The 14784-nt window shown below is 47.3% G+C and overlaps 1 protein-coding gene across 4 annotated transcripts in view; it reads right to left on the reverse strand.

Moving 5' to 3' along the window:
* ADAMTS17 (ADAM metallopeptidase with thrombospondin type 1 motif 17) overlaps window positions 1-14784 on the reverse strand; it is a 326270-nt gene that overhangs the window by 89970 nt on the left and 221516 nt on the right. For 2 of the 4 annotated variants that reach the window (XM_032342198.1, XM_032342197.1), the window contains exons 15-16: window positions 6476-6596; window positions 2155-2223 (exon numbers count right to left, since the gene is read on the reverse strand). In XM_032342198.1, coding sequence (XP_032198089.1) covers window positions 2155-2223; window positions 6476-6596 — 190 coding nt within the window. The remainder of the gene's footprint in view (window positions 1-2154; window positions 2224-6475; window positions 6597-14784) is intronic. The other 2 variants (XM_032342200.1, XM_032342199.1) reach the window with 1 other exon arrangement.

Consider the following 14784-nt stretch of genomic DNA (forward strand, 5'->3'; position numbering starts at 1 on the left):
AGAACAAAATAACAACAATAGAACACATCTTTTAGGATTATAGCAATGGTCTTTGAACCACAAATTTCTCTTAGAGAAGTTCATTCCTTCTGGGGGAGTTTGAAGAATTACTGGATCCTCAGCATACAAGACAGTGAAGTGCCAAAAACGGAGACAAAATTATTCAGGGTCAACGTGATGGAAACCTTTTGGGGGAGGAGTCTCCATTTCAACCACAAAACGGAACTGGGAACAGGATCTGCTTGGGGAGCTGAATTGTTTTCAGAAAAAATGCTGCTGTTATGGGGAATCTTCCTATTTTGTGACTAGTAAGGCTTAATGTCAGCATTACCAAGCTGCTAAAACTGGGGGTAATGGATGCATCCACCAAGATCCAGAGTCACTCATTTTTCACATTCCACAGCAAGGTAGGCCATTTGCAACCAATGCACGGTCACCACACCTATGTTTAAACTTAATGTTGGCACAAGTAGTAACTCTGAAAAGGTACCTGTCTTTTCTCCTCTTTCAACTATGCTGGGGGCAGAGCAGATGAGTAATAAAAAGCTCGGGGCAGATATAAAATCATGTGAGGCTCATCCTCAGGTGACCACCAAGTAATAGGGCAGGGGAGTCACTGCCATGAGTGGGTTCTGGTAACCTCTCTAAGATTTGCAGAGAACTAATGAAAGAAAAATCCTGAAAGAAAAGGCAGGTGTTCAGTTCACAAACCAAGGAAATCACCTCTACTTCACTGTCCTTTTCCCCCTCTTTGGACCCACAGCTCAAAGCCCATGCTGAGGCTGGTATAGAAAGTGGCCAGCAATGGCAGGAGGCCCATCACCAAGTCCCAAAGCACCCGGTCATCCCTCATAACAGATGGCCCCTCAGGTGGATGCCAAGTACCACATGTTGACTGGGCATGGAAAATAATGAAAGAAGGGATGCACACTAAGAATTCACAAGATAAAGTCATAATTTAGGTAGGGCAGGCAAGACTTTATCTTCAGAATAATTTTCCATTCTAGTCTCTGCCATCAAGCAGGAGCCATCCAGTTAGAGGGACATGATTTGGTTTCATGAAGAAGCCATAGTTAACATTCAATGCCTTTGCCATCCTTCTGGGAGAACACAATGTTTTTGCTGTCAGGACAAGTAGTCAGAAGGAATGTCAATGCGATGTTGACTTGAAACCTATCTCAAATCTTCTGAATAGTTACTATCACAAGGCTATGAACACATTCCCCTAGAAAATACTTTTTGTCTGAATCCCCCAAGTGGACCTGCTTTTAGATGATGTGGTCACACTTTCCCCTTGTGTTTCTAGGAAGAAAACCATTGCGCTAGTAAGGTACTGTGATGGAATGCAGGAATCTGGCTGTGTAGCCTAGGACCCTTTCATAACGTTCATTGTATTGAACATGTAAACAAAACAAAAAAAGCCCCAGAAGTGTTTTTTGTTTGTTTGTTTTTTGGGGGGGTAACTTGTCTGATAAAATGCTTGGAGAGGTTTTTGTATAAGTTTATAGTCCCCCGCCCCCCCCCCCTTTTTTTTTACAGAAGGTTGTTTATGAGACTACTACTATGTTTATGTCTAACCCTAGGGATTGTTCTGGGTCTCACTGGAAAGACCTCATTGTTAGGGAAGCCTGTGGGGCCAGACTCATACCCTTGTTCAGTTCCCAGAATGTGAGATCGGTGTAGGTGGGCCTGTGACCTTATCTCTAGTATGAAGACCAGGAGGATGTGATCCCCTGCCCTTTGGGAAGTACAAGTCTGTGATACAGACCCTTCTCTATGGAAGATTGGACCATCTGTGGCAAATTCTCCAGCAAGTCATAGCATTTTTCTGCTCAAGAGCCAGGTGTGGCTGAGGAGAATGAAGATATATCCCTTGGCGTATTGACACAAGTTTCTGTCTGGTCTCTGATCTCATAACTCTTTACCTTTCATAGCTTTAAAAATTAGCTTTATTCTATAGTTTTTCTTTTTGGCAATAAGTCTTAAACATCAATTATACAGAAATGACAAAAGGCTTTTGAATTTATCCATGACTTCATGCATGACTCATTCCCATTGACTTGGCTCAGAAAACATTCAGGCACGGAAGCGAGGAAAGAATCCCACACCAGACGCGTCACCTCGAGTGCGGTGCATGACACATGAACATCTTACATGAGAAACACTTGGGGACAGCCTTTGCCATCACACATGTGGACACCTTCGTACAAAGATTATTCTTGACTGAGGAAAAGAAATACACGATCATTGGCTTCTAGGCACATTTCAGGGACTGATACTGTAGTTCTTAATCACAGCAGTGAGAAGCATCATTATTTGTCATCACGTAAATTTCCCCATGGCACTTCCATACCCCACACCCAGAGAACGGAACGTGGCATGTGTCAGAGTTTCTAAAGATAATTACTGAATAAATACGTGACTTGCAGATCTATCCACACTCAAAAGGGATAGATCATGTCACCTTCCCTTTAAAGAATTAATTGTTCGAGAAGGTTCTCTTTGAGGATAAGTGCAAAGCAATTTAGAACCCATGGGGCACCATTTCTCCGTGGTGACTGCAGGGACTACTAGTCACCCCTACAGCACTGAGGAAGAGCACAAAATAAAGATAAAATAGTTACAGTCACACTTGAATGAAGTGGAGGCATCATACCAAGAACGTTTAAGCTACTCAATTAAAAAACTCAGCTGTTTCAACTCAACCAAAGCCTTGAGCATGTTCAAGCCCATCCATGAAAGACGTAATACAATAGCCATTCGAGAAGATTCTTTCTGTAGTTGAGTTGCTGAGGACTTCGCTTATTCCAAAGTCCAGAGTCAATAGGCCAGGGGGTAGTAAGGAGCCTACACTCGGAATGCCATAACCCCACTCACTGCTGATGACCTCTAAAGGACACAAGAGGGGGACCTCCTGGGGTCTGTGGACACTGGAGCCTGTGTGGGACTGCTCTGGAGTCTCAGTTCAAGCACTTTCATGACCAAATCCAGGCAAGTTCAGGCAAGGGTCAGGACTTCATCTAACTGGGCAAAACTCCTGCATTTGATTACTTGCTATCTTTCTGGTGAGGTATTTCTTTTCAATATTCACCTTGAAGGGTGGTAAGACATTCCTCCTTCTCTTAGTCTTTCTAGATGCCTGGAGATGAAAGTCACCTTCCTATCTAAACTGACAGGATTAGTGAATCTGCCCCTGTTCCCTGATCCAGGGGGCTTTATACCATTTCAAAATTTGTTTTTTTTTTTTCACTTCAGCCTGAAATGTCCTTCCTCTAGTGGCACTATTAGTTCATTTTTACCTGTCCTTTAAGGCTCAGGGACCACCCTCATCTTTCAGCAGGCCTGGGCTAGGGACCCCACCAGAATTTGAGGCCCCACAGCATGCCCCTGAGCTGCCTCGCCTCACACGTGGACTCAAGCTGCTTGCCTGGGGGTACCCTCCCTCCGTGGTGACTGACGGGGTGGCTGTTAACTTTTATTTCTGTACACCTCATGCTTAAAATCTAGTAGTGTCGCATTAATGTTTACTGGGTGACTGTCAGTATCTTTGCAAAAGTACATTCCAGAATGTCAGCATTGTGTTTGATGAAACGCTATTAAACAGTGATTCATTCATGTGTGAGTGAGCATTTCACGCACAGCCTCAGGAAGAAGGATCCACACTGATAGGAGCTTCTGCTCACAGAATCTGATGGTGAGGATTTGGAAGTAACTGGCTTCAGACTTTAGAGCAAAGATGTAACATTTGGCCAACTGCTCAGAAGGACAGAAATTTCCAGGTGGGAAAAGCTGAATGGTGCTTATCTTTCTTGGAAGGTTTGTTAATGATGAGGGAGCAGAAGGCTAGCTGAGGATCAAACATAAGCTGACACCTGCAACTTCCCCTCAAATGCACCCTCCTGGGTGGGACCTGTGGGACATTCTTCCAGGAATCTCCCAACTAAATGTTAATACCTTGCTAGAAGGGAAGGCAACCTGAACAATGGCAAGACCTCTGGTGTCTTATAGGTTGGCCCTCTTTAGCATATGAAAGTCCTTTTGAAATCTCCCTTTTCCTTAGTTCCCCCAACTCCTGAGTATCTAATCAGACACTCAAGACCCCAGTGTGCCGGCTTTTTCTGCCCACAGGTCCTGTCCATGTGCTTTAATAAAACCACCATTTTGCACCAAAAATGTCTCAAGAATTCTTTCTTGGTCGTCAGCTCTGGACCTCACCCCACTGAACCTCACCTATACTCCAAAACCACATCCCTAAGACTTCTGTGCCCCAGAAGCTGGAAGGAAGCATAATACCACAAGCCAGGGTGGGACAGCTCCCCTCCACCCCCTAACTCCCCCCTCCCCCCACCCCCGCCCCAAGGCTTCCAATGGCAATCTGTACCTCCAGGAGGGACTCACTGCCTGAGCCCCAGAATCCTGACCACCCTAGGAGGGAGGCTGCACATTCCTGCTCACCTTCCTTACTTGCACATATGGGACCCAGGCACCAGGTAGGATGGAGAAAGGGGAGAGAAAGAAAAAAAAATTTACTGTGACTGGGAGATCAAAGGTCAACAAAGGGATTAGACTGGGGGGAGGGGTAGGAAAGAGAGAACGTTTTCTGCTCCATCAGGACTCTTTTGGAAGTGAGCTGCTAAGGCCTGTGGCAGAAAGGGTCTTGGTGTTCTAGTGAATTGCCCAGGGGGCAAGAGTGACCCACCTTCCATAGAAGGGAGCAACTGTGGTCAGTTCAGTCCATCCGAGCTCAACACATCTGACTTAAATAAAGGGTTCTAATGCTTTTTTTTTTTTTTTTTTTTTTTTAAATCAGTACTCAAACTTGCCAACTGCGGAGGTTTTTGCTCCTAGCTCCCCTTGCTGGCACATTAGGCAAGGTCAAAGTCTCATGGCAACGTGGAGCTGGGGCCCAAATAGAGGAAGTGGCCACAGACATGTCAAAATATATAGAAATCACCAAAGCTCCAGCGCAGTGTTGTTCCAGAACTTTCTGCAGTGATGGAAACATTCTCTCTCTGGGCTGTCTGGCACAGGAGCCCCAAGCCACACGTGACTACGGAGCACCTGAAATGTGGCTAGTGGGGCTGAGGGCTGAATCTCAAATTAAAATTTTAATTGTAATTAAACTTTGAATAGACTAAAGAGGCCTGTGGCTACTGTCCTGAATGATGCAGCTTTGGACGTCACTCCCCCCCACAAACCGACTTGCTCTAGTGTTTCCTTCCTCAGTTTATCTCAGGATCAATGTGGCAGGCACAGATTGTCACACGTTTCCTATTGCACAGGCTGGGTACCTGTCTTTAAAATCCAGAAACCTGGCCTGAAATGTCATTTTTTAAGCATATCTTAAAATTTAAATTTTGTGCTTGCATTGGCCTCTGGTTTTGCTTTTACAAGATCCTACAACATGCTTGTGTAACAGGTTACCGTTTCTGCAAGTTATCAAGAAGGAATGTTTCCTCTAGACCAGGTCTCCCATCCATATAGAGACTGGGGAGCATACACGGACTTTTCCTCTCCGCCTCAGTCCCAGGGGCCTGTGTTCCGTGGGACAGAGGCCTGCCCATGATTTTGTTTTCTTGTGGAGGTAACACTGAACTGAAAATCTTCTATCCAAAGCCATCATTCAAATTAAAATAGAGGCTTTTCAGCTCAGCTCCACCCAATAAGCTATGTTGGTGATGCTGCTCTTGGTGACGGGCGAGTAGACACTCTCTAAGGCTTCCAGAAGAGTTTTCCCCCCAGATGACCTGCCTGCCTCCTGCTCCTCTCATTATGTACCTATCAACCCAGATACCTCCCTGGGCACCATAAGCTGATGTTCTCCGGGACAGGTGATCAGAAACCATCTCCCGCCTCTGGGCAAAGCAGCCTATACCTGTGCAGGTGGTTCAAGCAGAAAGTCCCATCAGCTGAACTTTGATAGTAGTCTTCTCTAAGCGCAGCTTTGCGGGGGGTCCTACATTTGGGAAACAGGAGACTCCCCTACTTTGCATTCACAGTCAGCAGTGGCCACTCAGGCTTCCAGGTAGAAAAGGCTTTATGAGCCATTTAGGGATGTGTGTAAACGCTGTCCTACTTTAACTGAAAGAAAACGCTGAGAAAACCTCTTCTATCTGTAGGTGAAAACAACATGGCGTGGCATCACATCAGAAGATGGGCTGACATGAAGCTTCAGGGGGCTGGTTGGTCGGGCAAACTACTCACATCTAGGAACCTCAAGATGTTCTGGCTAACGTGTTTTCTCTTTGCCTTTCAGCAGTCCTCACACTGACGGGCCAGGTCGCCTATCTATCACCGACTAGCCCTTATCAGTGAATGCAGGGAAGGCAGGTGATCCTCGGCTTTGTGCAAAGGGAATAAAACATATAAATACCATAGGCTGTCTTGCACTTTCAGTAAGCCCTTGGGTCTCCCCGTCACCCATCCTCCCCCTTAGAAAGGCCAGGGTCGTCTTGCCCTTGGGCTTCACACTCACCTGTGCCCCGAGAGTGGCTGAAGTCACCCTTCACCACTCGGCATGTCTTGCCGTCCCCACTGCAGACTCCACACCGGTCTTCCTTGGCGGCAGACCCGATAATGCCATCACAGCCAATTTTCTGAATGACCAAAGGGCTGGGTTATTCCAGGTTTAAGACTCGGAGAGATTTTCAAAGAGGATCTCAGCAGCACTGACTTCTCCCCTAGGCCCAGCAAGCATGGTGCCTGGGGCCCACCATATTTTGAGAGGCCCGACAAAATATTTTAAAATCAGAAGAGAAAAAAAATCAATAGAATCTAGCTCGCAGTCTATCTGTCTTTATATCCACATAGTTGTCATACATATTTTTAAATTATTTGTTAGAGAGGAGGGGGCGTGAAGGCAAAAAGTCCTCAGAAGTCCCACTGAGGCTGGAAGCCTGCCCCTCCGAGCGCTGTCTGAGGCAGATGCCAGCCTCTGATTCCCACACACGTTTCAGAGCGGCCACAACTTCACTGGATTCACATTTCCCTTGGGGCTACATGGGGCAACCTCTGGCTTGGTTGGAAGAGCCATCAGAATAGTCTGGAGCAAGCACCCTGACTTTCCTGTTGAGGTCAGGAAGCCCAGACCTCATTGAGACATGGCTGGGAATGAGCCCCCCCAGTTCTTTGTTAAGACCCAACCCAAGAAGACCCCTTCCAAAAAGGCCTGGGTGTGATCAGAGAAGAGTAACCTGACCCTGAGTGGCTTTGGACAGCACAGCCCAAGTCAGTTCATGAAAAGTGGGAAGGAGATATGAACTCCTGTTCTCCCTTCAAAAACAAATGCATGGGTTTTATATTCTGCAAAACAACATATCGAGATTTACAGTATGGTGAACATGGAGTATTTAATTGTTCAGTAGTTAAATTGCTAAAACTCCCCTCTCCACTTTTGCCCCTAAGTGAATACTTCCAGAACAAGACCGAGTTTCCTTATCACCGTGCATTAGGGATTAGTGCTTTAAGGCGTAAAGGAGTCAACAGCCAGATTAACTCAGGCCAAGGTGATTTTGCTCCTTCCCACGATGCTTGGAGAGGTGCTAGCAAGGTGCTTCTCTCCTTGTACTACCCACTCCTATAGCAACTTCCTCTTGGCCCCATGGCTCATAACTTAATCAGAATACACATGCTTTGTGATGGTAGCGCTGGTCTTTTTTTTTTTTTAAGGTTTATTTATTTGCCAGTGAGCAAGCGAGCGAGCATAAGTAGGGGGAGGGGCAGAAGGAGAGACTCTCAAGCAGACTCCCTGCTGAGTGCGGAGCCCAATGAGGTGCTCGATCCCATGGCCCATAAGATCACAACCTGAACCAAAACCAAGAGTGGGATGCTTCACCGACTGGGCCACCCAGGCGCCCTGCACTGGTTCTTCAACAGGAATGTGCATCCACCTCTCCAGGAGGGCTATCAAAACAGACCGCTAGATCCCGTGCCCAGCAGGGCTGTGCATCTCTAACAAGTTGTCAGGCGAGGCTGCTGCTGCTGCTGCTCGTCGGGACCATATCTGGAAAACCACCCCAGGATGGGATGCCCTGTGAAGGATGAATGTGTGTTCCTCCTAAGCAACAATCCCAGAGTCTCATCCTGGGATCCTATCAGTTCCTTAGGGAAGAACTGTGAGAAAATTACTGTTGCGCATCCAAAAATGGTAGCTTAACTGAATATGTTTCGGAGAAGACCTGAAGATCTGCTAACTGCTGAGCAAAGTGAGTCCAAAAATGACCATTAAGAAAACTGAGAAAGAGCAGCATTTGGGGGCTAGGGGGAAGGAAGAAAAGAAAAATTCAAATGTGTTCAAAGTGACAGAAAGGCAGGCCAAGGGCAAGGCTGGGGCCTTTAGCAGCCAGAAGCCAGGTAAGGAATGAGTGCAGGCAAGTGGACTTGAAAGGGCTGAGGAGATTTAGGTGACACATGGAGACCCAGATGGTAACTGGCTTAGACTGCAACACCTCGCTGGGGCAGAACACCCAAGGGGGGCCCAGAGGTAGACCAGTTGCCGCAGGGTACCTGGCACCTGGAGCACATTATAGGAGCTGCCACAGTTCAGGGTCTGGACCGCTGGCCGATCTTTCAAGCTGCTCAATATAAAATGAAGTAGGCTAAGAATCCAAGGCAGCCAAGATCCAAAATTTTGCTCAACCAGCATGCTCAGCAAAGGACCTAGAAGTAAATCCATGGGGTCCTGCATGTGTGTGCTGCCCATCTATATTGCTCCTATGTGTTCAGAGCTCCATCCTTTTCCCTAAACCCTGACCTCTTTCATGTCACCCCGACCTGACATGTGCCTTCCCCATCTCTCAGGTGCTTTCAGCTCTAGACTTTTCCTATATGGGCTTCCTATTTTCCTTAAACCACACTCCCACTCAGCAATAGTAAGCCTCTGGCTTGGCTACCTATTCCCTGTCTGGTTCCTCAGTTGGTATTTCCTGATGAAACACTTTCTAGATGCTCTAAGTTAACACCCCACTCTGTCTAGGCAGCTTCCCTCCCTAGCCCCAGTGATGGCACCTGACAAATCTGAGGCCACACAACAAGCTGTCTGGCGGGGCCAGGAGCAGTCCCTCACCTCTCGCCTCCCAGTCCTGGGATGGCTGGGTATCTCCCCTGATTATCCTCAGCCAGGGACTGGTGATCACTGGGAGTTTCTGGAGAGCATGGGGCTCCTTCTGAAGGCGACTGGGTTTGCAAGAATGTAGAAATGTTCAGAATAAAAAAGCTAAAGGAACAGGAGAAACGCCACCTGGAGGGAAAGGGAATGTGAAGGGAGAGTCTGTGCTAGGATTTCAAAAGGCCATCTGTGGTCTGGCTGGGAGATCAGGACAAGGGGCAAAGCGTGTGTTTGCAATCTGCCAGAGCAGGAATTCACCCAGAAGCAGAAAGGGCAGGCATGGGTGGTACTTCAGGAAGAAACGGGACAGGGACTCAGTGGGAGGAAGGGCCCTTAGGAGAGCACACACTTTCCTGGATGAGCAAACCACTTCTCCCCCTAAGTCCCCTGAAAGAAGGACCTTGGTGGGAAAGAGACAAGTGATGAGGAAAAGTCATGGCGTAAGTGAGGACTTGTGAAGCCCCTGCACACCCAGACCAGCATGTGGTGTCTTCGTGGCTGACCCTGGCAGATGCTGTTGGCCCACACAAGCAAAGGCAGGTCTGGAGCAATTTCCTACCCCTCATGAGACTCTTGTCATGGCTTGGAGCACAGTATAAGGAACATGTACACGTCTGTGTGGCAGCAAAGCCCCAACCAGTACCCATTTAGACCTCATGGCTTCTAAAGTTGAAGTAAATGCAATGTTTTGAGTTGATTTCCTTTTTTTCAGGGATGAAGAACAAGTCAGTTGTGAGTCCAGCAAGGCCTGATGTCTGTGGGGATGCTGGGCCATGCTGGGCCTGCAGGGAACTAGCCCTTGACTCTTTTCTGAGGGTCTGGGATGTTTACAGGCAAGTCCAGGGGGCCCCATCCTCATCAGCATCTGTTCCTTTCAAGAGGCCCAATATAGCATCTAAAGAGTGTGGGCTTAGATCTGGATCTGATACAGGGGGGGGATCCTTTCAGAAACCAGATTTTTTGGTTGGTCTATGAAGATGCTATGTCCTTTCGGACAAAGTCTGGCTCTGTGTGCTCTCGATAGCCTAAAAGGAACAACTTGCCCCAGTCTGACCAGTAGTCAATTTCTAGGGTAGGAAGAAGCCCTCCCAGGCCCAGGGACATAAGATTGCCTAGGGTGGGAGTACTCCACTGCCAGCAGGCCAGAATCACCTCGAGGGCTGGGCAGGTCACCCATTGCTCCAGTGGGGCCCATGGATTCGTCATTTCCAGTGAGTTCCCAGGTGATGCTAGGGGCCCAAGACATATTGGGAGTCCACTGTCCTAGGTCTGGAGCTCAGAGATAGAAATCCTCATGGAGGTAGCCATTGCTACCAGATGCCAAGCCTTCTGTGTCCTGTGTACCTGTGTAACTCTCCCTGTTCTCCACCCACACCCCCTTGGAAAGACCCTCGTCATGAATTTCCACTGGTAAAGTAAGTCCTGTGGTCCTCCACCCTCTGTCACCCCGAGCTAAAGCAATTCTGGGCTGAGGCATCCCGGAGGGATGTGAGGGAGCCCAGCTGAGCCACGGGACAACAGAAGCTGGCTCCCCTCTACTTTCAGGAAGCAGAGGTTCCTTACAGTGGTGCTCAGGCCAAGGAAATGATCCATGGGAAGATCCATAACAACAGAATGTCTAGTCACAAAACCATAAATGCCCTCAATTGAGGGCCTCACAGATCACCTGGATATTCTGTCCTTCTACTCACAAGCTGGTCACACTTCTACACCTCTCCACCAAGGAAACAGAAACTCCGACCTGGAGACTTCAAAACCCTTGCTTATAGGATTTACGTTATCTTAACGTGTTAAGTTGTCAAAGGCTGGATACAGGGGAAACTGCTCTGTTATTTTCTCCTTTCTCCCTAAGCAGCATCTTGTTTCCATTTTAAAAGTCAGCTTCTTTCACTAAGACTTCACTTCTAAGAACAAAGCTATCCTCAGCCCTCACTTCAAATTGTAGCTAACGTCCTTCTGGATTAGGGCTAAATTACCCAGGCAGGTAGGCCATCAGCTTCTCTTCCCTAAACATTATGCTCAAGGTTGTCATCAAAACACATATCCTGAGGATGATTACAGATTTGGATATGAGCCTCAGTTTCCCCATTCTTAAAGCAAGAGTAGTAACCTCAACCCCAGAGGTAGAAAATGACCTCTGCTCTGGCTCACTGCCCAGGGCCCTGGTGATGGGTGTGCTGTCAGGACAGATAGAGACCGCCAACTTCCTTCACAGGCTAACTTCCTTCTAGGGGGTTGGGGGACGGCTTCTACTGTCTGAGCAGATTGGGGATGAATAGGTCATTGTCCTCTATCCCTTTTTCTTCTACGGAACCCCTGCTCTCTCCAAAAAGGGAAGAGAGGGAAGGAGAAGGTAGCCAGGACCACATCCTTCCCCTGTCCCTCTTGGTAAAAGATGCACGGAGAGCCAGTGTTTAGGAGCTCACCCACAGGTGGGCTTTCCCATAATATCAATGCAGCAGGTCACTGTCTGCCCTAGGGAGCTTCTCAGATCAGGTGCAAACAGGAACGCACACAGGGTCACCCTTTAAATTAATTCTTCAGGGCACTCGGGCCGGGACAGCTTTGTGTGCTCTGCCCACTCTGCTTGGTATTATTTTCAGCACTGAGTGCATTTGAGGGCAGGGCACACAAAGGATGCCAGTGTCTGAAGAGCAGTAAATCTGAGAAGCAATGGACAACAGTCACACTAACCTGCCAATAGTGGCATTTCCTCCCTTTTCCACAGAGTTAATGCAAATGATATAGAATATGCTTGTAAGGGGCTGGGATTTTTTTTTCCCAAAATGGAAGCAATGATAGCATTCAATTCAAGTCATTAGTTCTGAATTTTTTTCTGAGAGAGAGAGAGAGAGAGAGAGAGAGAGACTGACATGGAGAGGGATAAAGGGAAAGGAAGAGAATCTTAAGTAGGCTCCATGCTGGGCATGGAGCCCTAAGCCAGGCTTGACCTCATGACCCTGAGGTCATGACCTGAGCTGAAATCAGAAGTGAGATGCTTAACCAACTGAGCCACCTAAGTGCCCCACTTATTTATTTTTTTAATTAATTCCAATTTTTTTTTTCGTTTTTGTTTGAAAGATTTTATTTATTTGACAGACAGAGATCACAAGTAGGCAGAGAAGCAGGCAGAGACAGAGAGGAGGAAGTAGGCGATAAGCAGAGAGCCCGATGTGGGGCTTGATCCCAGGACCCTGGGATCATGACCTGAGCCGAAGGCAGAGGCTTTAACCCACTGAGTCACCCAGGCGCCCCATTAATTCCAAATATTAAAGGAGTTTTGTTTTGTTTTGTTTTTTAAACAGGCTCCCCACTGAGCAGGAAGCGTGATGCAGGGCTTGATTTCAGGACCTTGAGATCATAACCTGAGCCAAAGGCAGATGCCCAACTGGCTGAGCCACCCAAGCACACCCCAAACGTTAAAGGAGTTTTAACAATTGTACTTATGAAGTCTGGTATTATAAGAGGGAAAGATGACCAAACCAAAGGAAACAGCAAACAATAAACTCTAGAATCTCCCTGGGTTTTCCTAGTGATCCCCAGCAGTTACTTTTCTGCATACTCTAGCCATTCCTGCTATCCACTGCCGAGCTTTCAAACAAAGTATTAAAGTTCCTGGTCCGTGTCTGCAGTGGGGAGCACTGTTCTGACAAACCAGGGTATGCGACACCAGGGGAGGGCACTTCCGGGGCATAATCAATCAAAAGCTCAAGATAGCAGAGACCTAATAGAGAAAGCACAAGTTCTTTCTAGTAGAGACAGACCCTGTGAAACATGCAGAAAGCCTAGAAAAGCTTTAGTGCTTAGCACTGTGGCCTGGAGCAGGGCACAGGACGAGCCAGAGTCAGGGCGGTCATTTTCCCCAGAAGTGAGGAATATCGATCTTTAGTGATTTGAAATCTGGATTCTACCCCTGGAATCCCAACCCTGCTTTGACGGAAGATCACCAATGACAGACAACCTCTTCGTTACCACATCTAGTGGCCTTTTCTCCATCCTCATCTTTGAACTGGTGATTTTTTCTCCTGAAAGCCTCTGGTATCTACTTTTTCTCCATGCTCATGGTCACAGCCCAGTTTAGGCCCTGATGATTCAGAGCATGACCTATAGTACCTGTTTCCTCTCCTGTGCTGCCAGATTAATCTTCCCCTAAGGAGATGAGAAGGCCCAGGGTGGAGAAGGCCCAGGGTGAAGAAGGCCCAGGAAGGCCCAGGAAATCAAGACCCTCCGTGACCACATCATACTTGCTCATCTCTTCAGCTCACCTCCCTTCTCCTTCAAATCCACACTGAACCCAATCTCCTACCATTCCCCTGCTGCAAGCCCTATTGCCTCTCAGTCTTGCCCTAACACCCTCCTACTTGGTTTCCCGGATTCCACTCAGGCCCTACCACAGCCAATTCTCCATAACCAAGATGACTTCACTCTGCTTCAATCCCTCCACTCCTGTCAGAATGAAATCTAGGTTCCTGTCACGACCTCCCAGGCCCTGTATGATCCAGAGCCTGACACCCCTGCCCTCACTGCTGCTCCCTCCGGCACCTGCCACTCAGCCCTCCTCTGTTTCTGGAACCCACCAGCCTTAGAGCCACCTTCTGCCAGGAGCACTCTGTTCTGCCTTCACAAAGCTGCGATCTGCTTGGAGAGAAAAGCCATGCCATTCACAATCTTCCTCAGCTACAACTTCTCTCAACCTATGACAGCATTTTCTTCTCCACATGGATCAGTCCTTGGAACGACCATGTTTGTGAGTTTATGTGTTCCTTGTTTATACATTGCATGAGGACAGGGACCCCCTTGGTCCTGTTTGCCACTGCACATCTAGCACACAGAATGTGCTCAATAATCTCTGATGAATGAATAAATCAAGTTCTACCCTATGTGCTGTTATGTCTAAATCAAATCTCACTGACTCTCAATCATGACTTCATTCTTGGTTGTTAGGGTCTTGCATGGGTAAGTCTTATCTTCGGGATACACTTCAACCACAGGGAGGACAATGTCTTACAATTCTTTGTATTCTTGTCCCCCATACCCAAACACAGCAGCCAGCATGGTGTTAAGCACATCACAGATATTCAATAAATGCATAAGAAGGATGGTCTCTTACCAAAGCTGGGTCCTGGGGCAAACTGGGAACAGGAGACTTTGATTTTCAGAATGGGTCCTCTGCCTCTCTCTTCTGTGCCCTGAACCTGCCAGCAACCCCTCCCCAGTGGGTAAGTTTATTCTCTCCTATTTTGAATTGGGACTTTCTCATACAGGTTTGGATGGTCTTTGGTTGTTTTGTTTTGCTTTTGCTTTTGGCCAGGAGGAGAAGCATTTGCCTTCTTCAACTTCATAGCTATCTTCTTACTACAACTCTTTCTCTTCTGTTGGAGGGATGCCACTGACTTCTTGCTTTAATTTTAACTGAAAGCTTTTAGGTCAGTAGTACGGCACCCGGCCCAGCATGGCCTGGGCTCCTGTATTTAGCTGTACCACCCCTTGCTATGTTTGTCTTCTTGATTTTACCTTTGTTTGGCTAAACTACACATGATTTCTTCAGAACGAATGCAGGAAAACTAAAATTTCTGAGTTTTTCTGTGTCTCAAAATTATTTTGTTCCTGTGCTTGATTGATAATTTGGCTGCAGATAATTCTACGATTATCCTAACTTTGTGCCAGGGTCGGTGTCT

The sequence above is a fragment of the Mustela erminea genome, chromosome 5 (genome assembly GCF_009829155.1).
Source record: "Mustela erminea isolate mMusErm1 chromosome 5, mMusErm1.Pri, whole genome shotgun sequence".
Lineage (NCBI taxonomy): Eukaryota > Metazoa > Chordata > Mammalia > Carnivora > Mustelidae > Mustela > Mustela erminea.